This window comes from Ambystoma mexicanum, chromosome 4p (assembly GCF_040938575.1).
Source record: "Ambystoma mexicanum isolate Mex_15411 chromosome 4p, UKY_AmexF1_1, whole genome shotgun sequence".
NCBI lineage: Eukaryota > Metazoa > Chordata > Amphibia > Caudata > Ambystomatidae > Ambystoma > Ambystoma mexicanum.
The window spans coordinates 12,525,534-12,545,278 of record NC_090927.1 but is presented as its reverse complement, the minus strand read 5'-3'; the positions used below and the strand labels follow the sequence as shown (position 1 = coordinate 12,545,278).

The 19,745-nt window shown below is 49.8% G+C and overlaps 1 protein-coding gene across 1 annotated transcript in view; it reads right to left on the bottom strand.

Moving 5' to 3' along the window:
- Positions 1–4,088: 4,088 nt before the first annotated feature.
- LOC138452683 (vomeronasal type-2 receptor 26-like) overlaps positions 4,089–19,745 on the bottom strand; it is a 61,949-nt gene continuing 46,292 nt past the window's right edge. The window contains exon 4 of the mRNA XM_069605030.1: positions 4,089–5,299. Coding sequence (XP_069461131.1) covers positions 4,392–5,299 — 908 coding nt within the window. The 3' untranslated portion in view covers positions 4,089–4,391. The remainder of the gene's footprint in view (positions 5,300–19,745) is intronic.

Genomic DNA, 19,745 nt, shown 5'->3' with positions numbered 1-19,745 from the left:
TAGTGAGTTATTAGATAACCACATTTAGCAACACAGAAGGAGCAAAACATATATTAATGTTGCAATTGCAGAGGTGATAGATAGAGCAGTGTGGTAAAGGCCCTGTGTTTAGAAGTAGTACACAAAGTTACGGTTCCAGTGAGGTATTAGATGCGAGTTAGGAGGAAGATGGAGTCAGAAAAGTACTGTGGTAAGAGCGAGGTCAGTGGGTCAACATGGTAGGCGTCACGCCATATTAGATTTCGAGGCCTAGTACACAACAAACAGAATAGAATGTAGGCCCTGATTGTGGAGCTGTAGCTCTGTTTACCTCAGTCCCGCGACAAATCCCCATTCCGTTCCCCAAGAGAGAGAAGCTGAGGTCAGAGGCACCCGCGGTGCATAGATAAACGCTAATTGTATCCGGATGCAGGACCTGAACATAATGGGAATGCACTTTTAGCTGTGGAGGGCAGTTAGGGATGCCCCCTTTGAAGGACGCATTTATGAGAATAGGGCATGAATTTTGTGATACTAATAGACCAGGCAAAGATTTAGAGCACTACTGCCCTCACCCAAGGAGCAGTCATCCCATTTGATTTACAAGTGCACGCATAACCAAAAGTAAATAAATCCCTGAAATTCAGATTCAATAGTGGTGCCTTGGTCATGTCATTTCTGAGGAACTGGGGGTTGCCAATAAATGCAGTACACCGTCTGGAGTACAGCTTGTGTGCGTTGCTGTGTCTGGTTTAATGAGATGGCCTATTGTCTTATCAAAGCAGAGTTGGCCTCGCCAGTTTTACTCTGATAGTGTCTGGATCGTAGGGGTGCAAATCACGTGACAGTAATGATTTATTGGTGCATAAATATACCTGTTAGCCAATCCCATACTTGGACTTAATAGTGATGATGTGTGGGCCACGTGGACAGGGAAATGGGTTTAGATATGGTCTGGTCAATAGGTCCAGGGACCATAGGGGGGTATGAGCATGTTCTATGGGTGGTAGCCAATGAGGGTGGTGGTATGTATGCTGATTTGTGGTTTTCTGATATATAACCTGTTACTCCTTGGGGCGTGAAGAGCTTTGTATCAGTTCGATTCTACGGGACCATCTGAGACATTTTTGCATGTAATAAACCTTGTTTTCCTTTGCAAAGAGGTGCAGTGAGTGTTTGGTCCTTTGGATTATTTTTGTCTTCGAGTTTTGGGTTACATTTGTCTTTACAAGGGCCTCATTCTAATTAGACCATGCCACCTCAGATAATTGGGACGGCAACGTCCCACCAAGATGGACCAATGAGCAACGAACCAACATGGTACATACCTCCTCTATTCATTCCCCGTTCCCACCATGCTCACCTGCTCTCAATATAGTTCCCTATCTTGATACATGTTGCCAACCCTGGTACACCATCTTCTAGCAGCTTCCCTGCAATCATTGGCCTTCAAGAAAAGAATGTGACAGGTGCACTGCTGGACACTGCTTCCAGACCATCATTTCTGCTCATTTCTCCATATTATTCAGCCTATGTCACATTGTGGCTGCCTGAGAACTACTCCCACCCTCACTGTGGCCTTCACAAACATGATGTACTCTCTCTCTATCTGATGAGGCAGCATTTGCTGTCTGGGACCAAGCATTTCTTCCTTTGAGAAATGCTTGCCTTGCAATAAGAAGCTGGCAACTACCTCACCTCCCTTCCCCACCTGCATTTGTGCTCTCATCTTGTTTGCAGGACAAAATGAAAATTCATTGCAGTTCTCCTAACTAAAAACTATGGCCTAATACAGTATAATAACAGCTGCATACCTCTAACTGAGGTCTACTTAAAATGCTGAAACTCGTGGTCATAGCACATAGGGCCTAATTATGAGGTTGATGTTACGAGGTGCGACCGATTGGTTGCCACCGACACGTAACACTAAATCCAGCACCTGACTTCCCCGTGCCACCAGGACATTACAAGTTGCGGGAAGTCAGGAGCTGGATTTCGTAAGTCCCCATTCCCATAGAGTCCCATATGGGAGAGGGGAGACGGAAGCACTGGCGCTGTTGCTAACGATGCCAGTGCATCCGTGACGATTCAGCCTACTGGGAACGATGCACCCGGCACTATCAGACCTGTCGGATGCAACGGCCCCGGCAGGCAGACTCGTAGTGTGGCGGTTCAGAAACAAGGGTGCTGGTAAGCTTGTTTCCGGACTGCCACACTTGTAATGAAGCCTTATAGTATCCCTACAAAACACAAGACATAATAATATGTGCTCTACACTGAAGGCTCATTACGAGTTTGTCGGTATCACGACAGATCCCAAGTGGCAGAAATGCCAGTAAATCTCCATTCCATTGAGTTCCATAGGATTCCATGAGCGGATTTGGCTGTATTACCAGCAATGATGTTACCGGGCCGGATACACCTACAGCTCTTAGCTGGAGGTAAATCCACCACTCTAGCGGCAAACTTGTAGTTGGCCGGTCGGGAAAACTGCCGTTACACGTTGTTACCGGCACTTTTTTCCAGACCTGCCAATGTATAATGAGGCCTTTTGTGTTCTAAAAACGACCAAAAATAAAAGATGCACATGTGTGCCATGAAAGAAAATGTAACGCGATGGGCTGTGCGTGTGTGCTGTGTGAGATGGTCCTGTGAACTTGATTGTGTGTAGTCGTGCTACAGAATGGGCTGTGTGTGCGGGGATGAGGTGCCATGCAGTGTTTGCTGCATGTCGTGCTCAGGGCTCAGACGTGGGCCAATGTGCTACATAAAGAATAATATGCTGCGCCCTCTCTGAGGTGCAGTGCATGCAAGCAATGCAATGTTATGTGCCGCAATGCTGGCAAAAGCGAAGCTGCAATGCAACAATTGCCTGTGTTATGCAAAAACAAAATGTACTGCTGTGTGCTATACTGGGTCACATCTTACCTGCCAACCTAAAATTACCAGCACTGCCAGTGGCCTTGTGGAACGTGACCATTACGTCACTGCCAAGGCACTGATGGCATGTTAGATGATCTGTCTCGGGTGGTACTTGCGCTCACGTGGTGTGTGGTGCGACTGCAGCTAAACAACACAGCACTGTCTGCGTATATTCAACCTCATATGTACCCCAGACAGTGCTGTGTGGCTGCCCCACTTCATTATTAGGCTGGAAATGGAGTCCCACCAGGAGCTGCAGCACAGGGGCTTTCAAACCCTTCGTAATCAATATCTTTCAAATTCTGGCTATTCATTGGAGCAGAATTGTTGATTTCAAATGAAATAGGCATTTTTTATGTTGCCAATCATTGGACAAAGTAATTTTGAAATGACAAAAGGGATCATTAATCAGGCAGTGTCTCGGGAGGATAGCTCAGCGGCAACGTGCTCGCCTTGGAAGCAAGACGACATGGAGCCACACAGGTTCGATCCCCGGGTCCGCGCTTAGAAACCTCTGGGTATTAAGCGTGTTATGAATAACCCATCATATCAGTGGAGTGCCCCCTGTGCAGTGTGATGGCATCTGCAACTATGTCGTGATGTACATGTTTTGAGCCTTCCGCCCCTTGCAGGGCGTATGATTTTAAGCACACTTAATAAGTCAGGCATTTCAAAAAGGTACAAAAGCAAAACAACGGTTCACATCTTTAATAAAAGGGTGCAGTTTAAGTGTTCCAACCAGTCAATATGATATAATATGATAGTTTACTTATATACCGCCTATACACAATGTGTTTCAAAGCGCTTCAAGGCAGGGTAGGGAACAAGGGAAAATACAATGACATTCTTACAGGCCATGAACAGTAAGGATGTGAAATTAACTATCGTACTCGGCCTGAGGACATTGCAGATAGTGCAAGAGCTAAGACATAGATAAGGAAGGGAGGGGGAGAGTGGGAAGGAAATGGAAACAGACAGGCGACTACCGTACTAGGCCTGATGACATTTCTGGTAGAGCCGGAGAAAAACAAAAGGTGAGGGAGAGGGGTGCAGAAAGGGAGGGGGGGACAAAACAAGCGACTATTGTACTAGGCCTGAAGACATTTCATATAGTGCTGGAGGGGGGGACAAGTAAGGGGTGTGGGAGGAGACAGACACGGTTGCTATCATACTAGGTCCAGGGACAATTCTGATAGAGCAAGTGCATAGAAGAAAGTAAGGGGAGGAGGTGAGGAAATAGGAAAACGGACAAAGGGGGAGGAGGAGAGAACAGAGAGAAAGCAGTCAAAAAAGAGTGGAGAAGCAAGAGGGGAGAGCGAATACAATTGCAGAAGTCAGTAGCAACACATAATGGAAATAATAAAGAAGGATATCACAAAAGAGAACCTGTGCACTGGCACCAATGTAACCTGTTGGGTAAATGCTGTATCCTGTGCGTGGTGGTTGAGCACTGAATACCCACACACTACCAGGATCAGCTGCAGTAGGTCTCAGGTGTTTGGCTGTTTCCGCATTAGGTACTCTTTGGTGTTCCGCTCAGGCCGCAGGAGGATGACGTAGCATTTGGGGATGAAGATACAGCCCAGCAGTCCACCACTGGAGGCCAGGATGGCAAGCACCTCCACGGCCACCATGTACTTGCCCTTGGTGCTCAGATACGCTGGGATGAAGGAGACCCAGACACTGCAGAACACCAGCATGCTGAAGGTGATAAACTGGGCCTCGTTGAAACTGTCTGGTAACTTTCTAGCTAAAGCGGCAACTACAAAGCTCAAAAGAGCCAAAGCTCCCATATAGGCAACCACGGCATAGAAGAAAAATACAGAGCCTTGGTTGCAGTGTAGGATCATCTTGCCATGTTCAGATTTAGTGTCAATATCTGGGAACGGGGCAGAGAAAAGGAGCCACACCGTGCAGACCACCACCTCCCCCAGTGAGCAGAGAATCACCAGACAGCTCGACACTCGGGTTCCCACCCAGTTCCTGAGCTTGCTGCCCGGCTTCGTGGCATTGAAGGCGATGATAACTGTGATGGTTTTTGCAAGAACAGAAGATACAGCAATAGTGAACACGACACCAAAGGCTGGTTGCTGCAGGGCACAGGTCACCATGGAAGGCCGTCCAATAAACAGAAGAGAGCAGAGGAAGGACAGCATGAGAGTGAGAAGCAGGGTGTAACTGAGATCCCGGTTATTGGCTTTAACTATAGGCGTGTCACGGAATGCGATAAAGATTCCGAGCACTCCAGCAGTGAGGAAGAAGAAGAAGCCTGTGACGGAAGTTAAGATGGCACCCATAGGATCATCATAAGACAGAAGCTCTAGGGTCCGTGGAATGCATGCATCTCTCTTCTCATTGGACCACTGCTCTGCGGGGCATGCAATACATCCAATCATATCTGCGGGAACAGAGCACAGATCAGTGTTAACATGATGCCTCAAATAGGGAAAACACAGTGTCGTGGAGGCACAGGGAGCAAACCAGGATAGTGGAGCACAGGAGGCCCACCAGGATAGTGGGGCACAGGGGGCCCACCAGGATAGTGGAGCACAGGTGGGCCACAAGGATAGTGGAGCGCAGGGGACCCACCAGGATAGTGGAGCACAGGGAGCCTACAAGGATAGTGGAGCAAAGGGGACCCACCAGGATAGTGGAGCACAAGGTGCCCACCTGGATAGTGGAGCACAGGGGGCCCACCAGGATAGTGGAGCACACCCGGCCCACAAGGATAGTGAAGCACACCCGGCCCACCAGGATAGTGGAGAACAGGGGGCCCAGCAGGATAGTGGAGCACAGGGGGCCCACCAGGATAGTGGGGGCATGGGGCCCACCAGGATAGTGGAGCACAGGGGACCCACCAGGATAGTGGTGCACAGGGGACCCACCAGGATAGTGGAGCACAGGGGGCCCACCAGGATAGTGGAGCACAGGAAGCTCACCAGGATAGTGGAGCAGAGGGAACCCACCAGGATAGTGGAGCACAGGAGGCTCACCAGGATAGTGGAGCACAGGGGGCCCACCAGGATAGTGGAGTACAGGGGACCCACCAGGATAGTGGAGCACAGGGGACCCACCAGGATAGTGGAGCACAGGAGGCTCACCAGGATAGTGGAGCACAGGGTGCCCACCAGGATAGCGGAGCGCAGGGGGCCCACCAGGATAGTGGAGCACAGGGGGCCCACCAGGATAGTGGAGCGCAGGGGGCCCACCACGATAGTCCAAAACAGTACCAATGGTAATGAGGCCAAGCAGATTGGCTTCCCTTTTCGGATAGAGGGCTAGTATCAGGGCATGAGCCCCACAGCAAGACAATACAATGCACAACACATGTAGACTGAAAATATACATAAGAAATCGGTTAAGTATCTGCAGGTCAAATTGGTGTTTTAAGAATCAGCTCAATTGGCGCCTCATCACAAGTTGGGCGGTATCCCTGTGGTAATTTCGGCGGGATAAGTCCAACTCTATTAGCGTTACCGCTGCTTGGTCCGGCGCTATTAGTGCCAGATCACGAGAAGCTGTGTGGCCGTAATTCCCCATTAGTGCCGAATTCCTCATTAGCTAACAGCGCAGAAAACGGGCGGAAAGTGGATATTTTTACCTCGAGCTCAAAGCAAGAGGTAAAACTCCAAACTTTATGCCCAACCCATGATTGGGCCGGACCCCTAAATGCAACCGTAATAGCATTACCGCCGCATTTAAGGGCTACTGTCCAACTCATGAAAGAGGCCCAAAATCTAGAAAAAACAGTGAAGGTTCCAAGCAAGGCCCAGTAGGAGAAGACCAGTACACTGAAGTGAAATACTACCCAGTTTGTAAAGTTCACTGATATAAAATAATAGTAACATTTTTTTTATACTGAACAAACAGGAATTTGTCCACAAAAGACACTTCTCAGCCCTGAGACCAGTAACAGTAGATGCTGATTTTAAGGGCAGTGCTATCAAGCTTAGGAGATACATTGGGAGTGAATTGCAATCATTTATGTAAATAAATTGTATAGAAAATGACAGGAATACTTTGGCTGCAGATATTTACCGTCATATTACCACCACATCACCATACCGTTCTACGAGGTTTGGAGGTGAAGGGCAGGAGTAGATCCAGCAGAATTGTGGCTGCAAATCCTCCACTGCGTAAATTAAAAAACGGGACGGAATGGTGGTAACGCTAACTGATTTTGACAGTAATTCTGCAGATTTACCGCCAACTTACTGCCATACTAGTAATGAGGTCCTCTGTTAGGAATATTGATGTCAAATTAGGAACATTTTAGGTTGGCATTGGCAAGAACCTGCATTACAAAGTATGCAATGTGATTAATCTTCCAGCTGCTACTTTTCCACCACCCCGCGAGCAACAGACGCGCCCCAGGAAGGCGCTCAAGATCCACGCTGAAAACAGACTTCCATTGCTGGAAGCAGCGTTGAAGTACTGAAGAAAGGGACGTTTTTGCTTTTTTAAGTTTTGCTTTAGCCATTAGCACACATGTGTGGTTATTTGCGAGTGCTACTGGCGATATAACCCTCAAGTCCAGGCCGACCCTGGCGAACAGCCCCGCTGCCTCAATGTTAAGGGATCCTCGCTTCACTCGGTCCAAAAGCCCAACATTACAATTCAGCCAGTGGGCCAGTTACCAGTAATTATGCCCTGCAGAACACTATAGTTCATCATTTGGCTAAAATGGCACAATGATAACTTCAGGACCTTACGGCCAGGTTTTCCATAGATCCTCCCATCTGTCTCAGGTATGCAGACAGGTCTTGTTACTGCAGTGACTCGCAGTTTTAAAGTATTCCTCACAGTCCTATGGGGGAACATTCAGGTGCCTCCCACCAGGAGTACAGATTCAATGTTTTGACCTCAAGCGTTTTTATCTTATACGTTTAATTACATTCCTGTGGGGTTCGCAGATGAAGAGCAGAGTTCATGGGTACGACCTGCTGCATGCGCACCATGTTCTAGGGAGTTGTTACGATGGCACACTGTGACAAATTGGGTTCTGCCTCGCAGCATTAAAAGGATGAGAAGGGCCAAAATGAACCCCTCAGCCATCACACTTCTACAAACCAAAACACAACGCAATCATAAAGGTAAAACAGGGACAATCAAGAGATATACCTCGTTTGCCATTTGTGGTAACACAGGCCAAGGGAAGGCCATGCTCTCAAGAGGGGTGTGAGGATGACCCAGTAGTGACTCAAAAAGCACAGTATCACCGTCCTAAATAAGGGGAATGCCCAATCATGAGTATCACCGTCCTAAATAAGGGGAATGCCCAATCAAGTTTCTAAAAAAATATAAGCACTTTATCAAAACACACCATCTGCAAGTAAAACGAAAAGAGACTACTTTACAAAAACCCACCCCATAAGAAAGGACAGAGAATATGCAACCGACTGGAGGAAGTAGCACTCTGAGCATAGTTCCAGGGGTGGTAGATAAGACGGGAGCAAGTAGCACTCTGAGCATAGTTCCATGGGTGGTAGATAAGATGGGGAAAGTAGCACTCTGAGCATAGTTCGAGGGGTGGTAGATAAGACGGGGGAAAGTAGCACTCTGAGCATAGTTCCAGGGGTGGTAGATAAGACGGGAGCAAGTAGCACTCTGAGCATAGTTCCAGGGGTGGTAGATAAGATGGGGAAAGTAGCACTCTGAGCATAGTTCGAGGGGTGGTAGATAAGACGGGGGAAAGTAGCACTCTGAGCATAGTTCCAGGGGTGGTAGATAAGACGGGAGGAAGTAGCGCTCTGAGCATAGTTCCAGGGGTGATAGATAAGACGGGAGGAAGTAGCACTCTGAGCATAGTTCCAGGGGTGGTAGATAAGACGGGAGGAAATAGCACTCTGAGCATAGTTCCAGGGGTGGTAGATAAGACGGGGGAAGGTAGCACTCTGAGCAAAGTTCCAAGGGTGGTAGATAAGACGGGGGAAAGTAGCACTCTGAGCATAGTTCCAGGGGTGGTAGATAAGATGAGGGAGAAGTAGCACTCTGAGCATAGTTCCAGGGGTGGTAGATAAGATGGGAGGAAGTAGCCCTCTGAGCATAGTTCCAGGGGTGGCAGATAAGACGGGAGGAAGTAGCACTTTGAGCATAGTTCCAGGGGTGGTAGATAAGACGGGAGGAAGTAGCACTCTGAGCATAGTTCCAGGGGTGGTAGATAAAACGGGAGGAAGTAGCACTCTGAGCATAGTTCCAGGGGTGGTAGATAAGACGGGGGAATGTAGCACTCTGAGCATAGTTCCAAGGGTGGTAGATACGACGGGGGAAGGTAGCACTCTGAGCATAGTTCCAGGGGTGGTAGATAAGACTGGAGGAAGTAGCACTCTGAGCATAGTTCAAGGGGTGGTAGATAAGACGGGAGGAAGTAGCACTGAGTATAGTTCTAGGGGTGGTAGATAAGACGGGGAAAGTAGCACTCTGAGCATAGTTCCAGGGGTGGTAGATAAAACGGGAGGAAGTAGCACTCTGAGCATAGTTCCAGGGGTGGTAGATAAGACGGGAGGAAGTAGCACTCTGAGCATAGTTCCAGGGCTGGTAGATAAAATGGGAGGAAGTAGCACTCTGAGCATAGTTCCAGGGGTGGTAGATAAGACGGGAGGAAGTAGCACTCTGAGCATAGTTCCAGGGATGGTAGATAAGACGGGGGAAAGTAGCACTCTGAGCATAGTTCCAGGGGTGGTAGATAAGACGGGAGGAAGTAGCACTCTGAGCATAGTTCCAGGGGTGGTAGATAAGACAGGGGGAAGTAGCACTCTGAGCATAGTTCCAGGGGTGGTAGATAAGATGGGGGAAAGTAGCCCTCTGAGCATAGTTCCAGGGGTGGTAGATAAGACGGGAGGAAGTAGCACTCTGAGCATAATTCCAGGGGTGGTAGATAAGACGGGGGAAAGTAGCACTCTGAGCATAGTTCCAGGGGTGGTAGATAAGACGGGGGAAAGTAGCTCTCTGAGCATAGTTCCAGGGGTGGTAGATAAGATGGGAGGAAGTAGCACTCTGAGCATAGTTCCAGGGGTGGTAGATAAAACGGGAGGAGTAGCACTCTGAGCATAGTTCCAGGGTTGGTAGATAAGACGGGGGAATGTAGCACTCTGAGCATAGTTCCAATGGTGGTAGATAAGACGGGGGAAGGTAGCACTCTGAGCATAGTTCCAGGGGTGGTAGATAAGACTGGAGGAAGTAGCACTCTGAGCATAGTTCAAGGGGTGGTAGATAAGACGGGAGGAAGTAGCACTCTGAGTATAGTTCCAGGGGTGGTAGATAAGACGGGGAAAGTAGCACTCTGAGCATAGTTCCAGGGGTGGTAGAGAAGACGGGGGAAAGTAGCTCTCTGAGCATAGTTCCAGGGGTGGTAGATAAGATGGGAGGTAGTAGCACTCTGAGCATAGTTCCAGGGGTGGTAGATAAGACGGGAGCAAGTAGCACTCTGAGCATAGTTCCAGGGGTGATAGATAAGACGGGAGGAAGTAGCACTCTGAGCATAGTTCCAGGGGTGGTAGATAAGACGGGAGGAAATAGCACTCTGAGCATAGTTCCAGGGGTGGTAGATAAGACGGGGGAAAGTAGCACTCTGAGCAAAGTTCCAAGGGTGGTAGATAAGACGGGGGAAAGTAGCACTCTGAGCATAGTTCCAGGGGTGGTAGATAAGATGGGGGAGAAGTAGCACTCTGAGCATAGTTCCAGGGGTGGTAGATAAGATGGGAGGAAGTAGCCCTCTGAGCATAGTTCCAGGGGTGGCAGATAAGACGGGAGGAAGTAGCACTCTGAGCATAGTTCCAGGGGTGGTAGATAAGACGGGAGGAAGTAGCACTCTGAGCATAGTTCCAGGGGTGGTAGATAAAACGGGAGGAAGTAGCACTCTGAGCATAGTTCCAGGGGTGGTAGATAAGACGGGGGAATGTAGCACTCTGAGCATAGTTCCAAGGGTGGTAGATACGACGGGGGAAGGTAGCACTCTGAGCATAGTTCCAGGGGTGGTAGATAAGACTGGAGGAAGTAGCACTCTGAGCATAGTTCAAGGGGTGGTAGATAAGACGGGAGGAAGTAGCACTGAGTATAGTTCTAGGGGTGGTAGATAAGACGGGGAAAGTAGCACTCTGAGCATAGTTCCAGGGGTGGTAGATAAAACGGGAGGAAGTAGCACTCTGAGCATAGTTCCAGGGGTGGTAGATAAGACGGGAGGAAGTAGCACTCTGAGCATAGTTCCAGGGATGGTAGATAAGACGGGGGAAAGTAGCACTCTGAGCATAGTTCCAGGGGTGGTAGATAAGACGGGAGGAAGTAGCACTCTGAGCATAGTTCCAGGGGTGGTAGATAAGACAGGGGGAAGTAGCACTCTGAGCATAGTTCCAGGGGTGGTAGATAAGATGGGGGAAAGTAGCCCTCTGAGCATAGTTCCAGGGGTGGTAGATAAGACGGGAGGAAGTAGCACTCTGAGCATAGTTCCAGGGGTGGTAGATAAGACGGGGGAAAGCAGCACTCTGAGCATAGTTCCAGGGGTGGTAGATAAGACGGGGGAAAGTAGCTCTCTGAGCATAGTTCCAGGGGTGGTAGATAAGATGGGAGGAAGTAGCACTCTGAGCATAGTTCCAGGGGTGGTAGATAAAACGGGAGGAGTAGCACTCTGAGCATAGTTCCAGGGTTGGTAGATAAGACGGGGGAATGTAGCACTCTGAGCATAGTTCCAATGGTGGTAGATAAGACGGGGGAAGGTAGCACTCTGAGCATAGTTCCAGGGGTGGTAGATAAGACTGGAGGAAGTAGCACTCTGAGCATAGTTCAAGGGGTGGTAGATAAGACGGGAGGAAGTAGCACTCTGAGTATAGTTCCAGGGGTGGTAGATAAGACGGGAAAAGTAGCACTCTGAGCATAGTTCCAGGGGTGGTAGATAAGACGGGAGGAAGTAGCACTCTGAGCATAGTTCCAGGGGTGGTAGATAAGACGGTAGGAAGTATCACTCTGAGCATAGTTCCAGGGGTGGTAGATAAGACGGGAGGAAGTAGCACTCTGAGCATAGTTCCAGGGGTGGTAGATAAGACGGGAGGAAGTAGCACTCTGAGCATAGTTCCAGGGGTGGTAGGTAAGACGGGGGAAAGTAGCACTCTGAGCATAGTTCCAGGGGTGGTAGATAGGACAGGGGAAAGTAGCACTCTGAGCATAGTTCCAGGGATGGTAGATAAGACGGGGGAAAGTAGCACTCTGAGCATAGTTCCAGGGGTGGTAGATAAGACGGGAGGAAGTAGCACTCTGAGCATAGTTCCAGGGGTGGTAGATAAGACGGGGGAAAGTAGCACTCTGAACATAGTTCCAGGGGTGGTAGATAAGACGGGGGAATGTAGCACTCTGAGCATAGTTCCAAGGGTGGTAGATAAGACGCGGGAAGGTAGCACTCTGAGCATAGTTCCAGGGGTGGTAGATAAGACTGGAGGAAGTAGCACTCTGAGCATAGTTCCAGGGGTGGTAGATAAGATGGGGAAAGTAGCACTCTGAGCATAGTTCCAGCGGTGGTAGATAAGACGGGAGGAAGTAGCACTCTGAGCATAGTTCCAGGGGTGGTAGATAAGACGGGAGGAAGTAGCACTCTGAGCATAGTTCCAGGGGTGGTAGATAAGACGGGAGGAAATAGCACTCTGAGCATAGTTCCAGGGGTGATAGATAAGACGGGAGGAAGTGGCACTCTGAGCATAGTTCCAGGGGTGGTAGATAAGACGGGAGGAAGTAGCACTCTGAGCATAGTTCCAGGGGTGGTAGATAAGACGGGGGAAAGTAGCACTCTGAGCATAGTTCCAGGGGTGGTAGATAAGACGGGAGGAAGTAGCACTCTGAGCATAGTTCCAGGGGTGATAGATAAGATGGGGGAAAGTAGCACTCTGAGCATAGTTCCAGGGGTGGTAGATAGGACAGGGGAAAGTAGCACTCTGAGCATAGTTCCAGGGATGGTAGATAAGACGGGGGAAAGTAGCACTCTGAGCATAGTTCCAGGGGTGGTAGATAAGACGGGAGGAAGTAGCACTCTGAGCATAGTTCCAGGGGTGGTAGATAAGACGGGGGAAAGTAGCACTCTGAACATAGTTCCAGGGGTGGTAGATAAGACGGGGGAATGTAGCACTCTGAGCATAGTTCCAAGGGTGGTAGATAAGACGGTGGAAGGTAGCACTCTGAGCATAGTTCCAGGGGTGGTAGATAAGACTGGAGGAAGTAGCACTCTGAGCATAGTTCCAGGGGTGGTAGATAAGACGGGAGGAAGTAGCACTCTGAGTATAGTTCCAGGGGTGATAGATAAGATGGGGAAAGTAGCACTCTGAGCATAGTTCCAGCGGTGGTAGATAAGACGGGAGGAAGTAGCACTCTGAGCATAGTTCCAGGGGTGGTAGATAAGACGGGAGGAAGTAGCACTCTGAGCATAGTTCCAGGGGTGGTAGATAAGACGGGGGAATGTAGCACTCTGAGCATAGTTCCAAGGGTGGTAGATAAGACGGGGGAAGGTAGCACTCTAGCATAGTTCCAAGGGTGGTAGATAAGACTGGAGGAAGTAGCACTCTGAGCATAGTTCCAGGGGTGGTAGATAAGACGGGAGGAAGTAGCACTCTGAGTATAGTTCCAGGGGTGGTAGATAAGACGGGGAAAGTAGCACTCAGAGCGTAGTTCCAGGGGTGGTAGATAAGACGGGAGGAAGTAGCACTCTGAGCATAGTTCCAGGGGTGGTAGATAAGACGGGAGAAAGTAGCACTCTGAGCATAGTTCCAGGGGTGGTAGATAAGACGGGAGGAAGTAGCACTCTGAGCATAGTTCCAGGGGTGGTAGATAGGATGGGGGCAAATAGCACTCTGAGCATAGTTCCAGGGATGGTAGATAAGACGGGGGAAAGTAGCACTCTGAGCATAGTTCCAGGGGTGGTAGATAAGACGGGAGGAAGTGGCACTCTGAGCATAGTTCCAGGGGTGGTAGATAAGACGGGAGGAAGTAGCACTCTGAGCATAGTTCCAGGGGTGGTAGATAAGACGGGGGAATGTAGCACTCTGAGCATAGTTCCAAGGGTGGTAGATAAGACGGGGGAAGGTAGCACTCTGGCATAGTTCCAAGGGTGGTAGATAATACTGGAGGAAGTAGCACTCTGAGCATAGTTCCAGGGGTGGTAGATAAGACGGGAGGAAGTAGCACTCTGAGTATAGTTCCAGGGGTGGTAGATAAGACGGGGAAAGTAGCACTCTGAGCGTAGTTCCAGGGGTGGTAGATAAGACGGGAGGAAGTAGCACTCTGAGCATAGTTCCAGGGGTGGTAGATAAGACGGGAGAAAGTAGCACTCTGAGCATAGTTCCAGGGGTGGTAGATAAGACGGGAGGAAGTAGCACTCTGAGCATAGTTCCAGGGGTGGTAGATAGGATGGGGGCAAGTAGCACTCTGAGCATAGTTCCAGGGATGGTAGATAAGACGGGGGAAAGTAGCACTCTGAGCATAGTTCCAGGGGTGGTAGATAAGACTGGAAGAAGTAGCACTCTGAGCATATTTCCAGGGGTGGTAGACAAGACGGGGGAAAGTAGCACTCTGAACATATTTCTAGGGGTTTTAGATAAGGCGGGAGGTAGTAGCACTCTGAGCATAGTTCCAGGGGTGGTAGATAAGACAGGGGGAAGTAGCACTCTGAGCATAGTTCCAGGGGTGGTAGATAAAACGGGAAAAAGTAGCACTCTGAGCATAGTTCCAGGGGTGGTAGATAAGACAGGGGAAAGTAGCACTCTGAGAATAGTTCCAGGGGTGGTAGATAAAACGGGGGAAAGAAGCACTCTGAGCATAGTTCCAGGGGTGGTAGATAAGACGGGGGAAAGTAGCACTCTGAGCATAAATCCAGGGGTGGTAGAGAAGACGGGGGAAAGTAGCTCTCTGAGCATAGTTCCAGGGGTGGTAGATAAGATGGGAGGTAGTAGCACTCTGAGCATAGTTCCAGGGGTGGTAGATAAGACGGGAGCAAGTAGCACTCTGAGCATAGTTCCAAGGGTGGTAGATAAGACGGGGGAAAGTAGCACTCAGAGCATAGATCCAGGGGTGGTAGATAAGACGGGGGAAAGTAGCACTCTGGCATAGTTCCAAGGGTGGTAGATAATACTGGAGGAAGTAGCACTCTGAGCATAGTTCCAGGGGTGGTAGATAAGACGGGAGGAAGTAGCACTCTGAGTATAGTTCCAGGGGTGGTAGATAAGACGGGGAAAGTAGCACTCTGAGCGTAGTTCCAGGGGTGGTAGATAAGACGGGAGGAAGTAGCACTCTGAGCATAGTTCCAGGGGTGGTAGATAAGACGGGAGAAAGTAGCACTCTGAGCATAGTTCCAGGGGTGGTAGATAAGACGGGAGGAAGTAGCACTCTGAGCATAGTTCCAGGGGTGGTAGACAGGATGGGGGCAAGTAGCACTCTGAGCATAGTTCCAGGGATGGTAGATAAGACGGGGGAAAGTAGCACTCTGAGCATAGTTCCAGGGGTGGTAGATAAGACTGTAAGAAGTAGCACTCTGAGCATATTTCCAGGGGTGGTAGACAAGACGGGGGAAAGTAGCACTCTGAACATATTTCTAGGGGTTTTAGATAAGGCAGGAGGTAGTAGCACTCTGAGCATAGTTCCAGGGGTGGTAGATAAGACAGGGGGAAGTAGCACTCTGAGCATAGTTCCAGGGGTGGTAGATAAAACGGGGGAAAGTAGCACTCTGAGCATAGTTCCAGGGGTGGTAGATAAGACAGGGGAAAGTAGCACTCTGAGAATAGTTCCAGGGGTGGTAGATAAAACGGGGGAAAGAAGCACTCTGAGCATAGTTCAAGGGGTGGTAGATAAGACGGGGGAAAGTAGCACTCTGAGCATAAATCCAGGGGTGGTAGAGAAGACGGGGGAAAGTAGCTCTCTGAGCATAGTTCCAGGGGTGGTAGATAAGATGGGAGGTAGTAGCACTCTGAGCATAGTTCCAGGGGTGGTAGATAAGACGGGAGCAAGTAGCACTCTGAGCATAGTTCCAAGGGTGGTAGATAAGACGGGGGAAAGTAGCACTCAGAGCATAGATCCAGGGGTGGTAGATAAGACGGGGGAAAGTAGCACTCTGAGCATAGTTCCAGGGGTGGTAGATAAGACGGGAGGAAGTAGCACTCTGAGCATAGTTCCAGGTGTGATAGATAAGACGGGAGGAAGTGGCACTCTGAGCATAGTTCCAGGGGTGGTAGATAAGACGGGAGGAAGTAGCACTCTGAGTATAGTTCCAGGGGTGGTAGATAAGACGGGGAAAGTAGCACTCTGAGCGTAGTTCCAGGGGTGGTAGATAAGACGGGAGGAAGTAGCACTCTGAGCATAGTTCCAGGGGTGGTAGATAAGACGGGAGAAAGTAGCACTCTGAGCATAGTTCCAGGGGTGGTAGATAAGACGGGAGGAAGTAGCACTCTGAGCATAGTTCCAGGGGTGGTAGATAGGATGGGGGCAAGTAGCACTCTGAGCATAGTTCCAGGGATGGTAGATAAGACGGGGGAAAGTAGCACTCTGAGCATAGTTCCAGGGGTGGTAGATAAGACTGTAAGAAGTAGCACTCTGAGCATATTTCCAGGGGTGGTAGACAAGACGGGGGAAAGTAGCACTCTGAACATATTTCTAGGGGTGTTAGATAAGGCGGGAGGTAGTAGCACTCTGAGCATAGTTCCAGGGGTGGTAGATAAGACAGGGGGAAGTAGCACTCTGAGCATAGTTCCAGGGGTGGTAGATAAAACGGGGGAAAGTAGCACTCTGAGCATAGTTCCAGGGGTGGTAGATAAGACAGGGGAAAGAAGCACTCTGAGCATAGTTCCAGGGGTGGTAGATAAGACGGGGGAAAGTAGCACTCTGAGCATAGTTCCAGGGGTGGTAGAGAAGACGGGGGAAAGTAGCTCTCTGAGCATAGTTCCAGGGGTGGTAGATAAGATGGGAGGTAGTAGCACTCTGAGCATAGTTCCAGGGGTGGTAGATAAAACGGGAGCAAGTAGCACTCTGAGCATAGTTCCAAGGGTGGTAGATAAGACGGGGGAAAGTAGCACTCAGAGCATAGATCCAGGGGTGGTAGATAAGACGGGGGAAAGTAGCACTCTGAGCATAGTTCCAGGGGTGGTAGATAAGACGGGAGGAAGTAGCACTCTGAGCATAGTTCCAGGTGTGATAGATAAGACGGGAGGAAGTGGCACTCTGAGCATAGTTCCAGGGGTGGTAGGTAAGACGGGAGGAAGTAGCACTCTGAGCATAGTTCCAGGGGTGGTAGATAAGACGGGGGAAAGTAGCACTCTGAGCATAGTTCCAAGGGTGGTAGATAAGACGGGGGAAAGTAGCACTCTGAGCATAGTTCCAGGGGTGGTAGATAAGACGGGGGAAGGTAGCACTCTGAGCATAGTTCCAGGGGTGGTAGATAAGACTGGAGGAAGTAGCACTCTGAGCATAGTTCCAGGGGTGGTAGATAAGACGGGAGGAAGTAGCACTCTGAGCATAGTTCCAGGGGTGGTAGATAAGACAGGGAAAGTAGCACTCTGAGCATAGTTCCAGGGGTGGTAGATAAGACGGGAGGAAGTAGCACTCTGAGCATAGTTCCAGGGGTGGTAGATAAGACGGGAGGAAGTGGCACTCTGAGCATAGTTCCAGGGGTGGTAGATAAGACGGGAGGAAGTAGCACTCTGAGCATAGTTCCAGGGGTGGTAGATAAGACGGGGGAATGTAGCACTCTGAGCATAGTTCCAAGGGTGGTAGATAAGACGGGGGAAGGTAGCACTCTGAGCATAGTTCCAGGGGTGGTAGATAAGACTGGAGGAAGTAGCACTCTGAGCATAGTTCCAGGGGTGGTAGATAAGACGGGAGGAAGTAGCACTCTGAGCATAGTTCCAGGGGTGGTAGATAAGACAGGGAAAGTAGCACTCTGAGCATAGTTCCAGGGGTGGTAGATAAGACGGGAGGAAGTAGCACTCTGAGCATAGTTCCAGGGGTGGTAGATAAGACGGGAGGAAGTGGCACTCTGAGCATAGTTCCAGGGGTGGTAGATAAGACGGGAGGAAGTAGCACTCTGAGCATAGTTCCAGGGGTGGTAGATAAGACGGGGGAATGTAGCACTCTGAGCATAGTTCCAAGGGTGGTAGATAAGACGGGGGAAGGTAGCACTCTGAGCATAGTTCCAGGGGTGGTAGATAAGACTGGAGGAAGTAGCACTCTGAGCATAGTTCCAGGGGTGGTAGATAAGACGGGAGGAAGTAGCACTCTGAGTATAGTTCCAGGGGTGGTAGATAAGACGGGGAAAGTAGCACTCTGAGCATAGTACCAGGGGTGGTAGATAAGACGGGGGAAGGTAGCACTCTGAGCATAGTTCCAGGGGTGGTAGATAAGACTGGAGGAAGTAGCACTCTGAGCATAGTTCCAGGGGTGGTAGATAAGACGGGAGGAAGTAGCACTCTGAGCATAGTTCCAGGGGTGGTAGATAAGACAGGGAAAGTAGCACTCTGAGCATAGTTCCAGGGGTGGTAGATAAGACGGGAGGAAGTAGCACTCTGAGCATAGTTCCAGGGGTGGTAGATAAGACGGGAGGAAGTGGCACTCTGAGCATAGTTCCAGGGGTGGTAGATAAGACGGGAGGAAGTAGCACTCTGAGCATAGTTCCAGGGGTGGTAGATAAGACGGGGGAATGTAGCACTCTGAGCATAGTTCCAAGGGTGGTAGATAAGACGGGGGAAGGTAGCACTCTGAGCATAGTTCCAGGGGTGGTAGATAAGACTGGAGGAAGTAGCACTCTGAGCATAGTTCCAGGGGTGGTAGATAAGACGGGAGGAAGTAGCACTCTGAGTATAGTTCCAGGGGTGGTAGATAAGACGGGGAAAGTAGCACTCTGAGCATAGTACCAGGGGTGGTAGATAAGACGGGAGGAAGTAGCACTCTGAGCATAGTTCCAGGTGTGATAGATAAGATGGGAGGAAGTGACACTGTGAGCATAGTTCCAGGGGTGGTAGATAAGACGGGAGGAAGTAGCACTCTGAGCATAGTTCCAGGGGTGGTAGATAAGACGGGGGAAAGTAGCACTCTGAGCATAGTTCCAGGGGTGGTAGATAAAACGGGGGAGAAGTAGCACTCTGAGCATAGTTCCAGGGGTGGTAGATAAGACAGGAGGAAGCAGCACTCTGAGCATAGTTCCAGGGGTGGTAGATAAGACGGGAGGAAGTAGCACTCTGAGCATAGTTCCAGGGGTAGTAGATAAGACGGGAGGAAGTAGCACTCTGAGCATAGTTCCAGGGGTGGTAGATAAGACGGGGGAAAGTAGCACTCTGAGCATAGTTCCAGGGGTGGTAGAAAAGGTGCTACCATAAAAAGTATATTGGGTTGAAAACAGGAGCAATCATGAGGACCAGTCTCTAGGGTCCCAGTGGATTGAGGGGGCGGTACAGAGTCAACAGTACCTGGATTCAGTTCTTGGTGGGCTGATGAATCAGACCCGGGTTTGAACCTTGATTCAAACTGATCCGGCTCACTCGGGCACATAGGATCGTGGAGGCCCTGGCAGCAAGCAGATGTTGGGCAGGGTCAAACGCAGGAGCTCTGTGTGGTCGAACGGCGGCAGTTCAATGATGCAGGACGGGGTGGTCTCAAGAATGCTTTACCAATGGTCAGGGCAAGTCGGGCTTTAACCACTGGAAGAGATCAACTAGTGACATTCCAGCTGTTTGAGTTGGCGGGCCATGGTTATTGAAGTGGTAATTGTAGGTACGTTGATGTACAGTCAATGAGGCAGCTGTTCGCAGGCTAGCTGGGCTAAACCGTGGTTCTAACCCCCGGGTAGAGTCGGGGAGTGACCCCCCAGAGATTCGGTTCGGGTTCAGGCA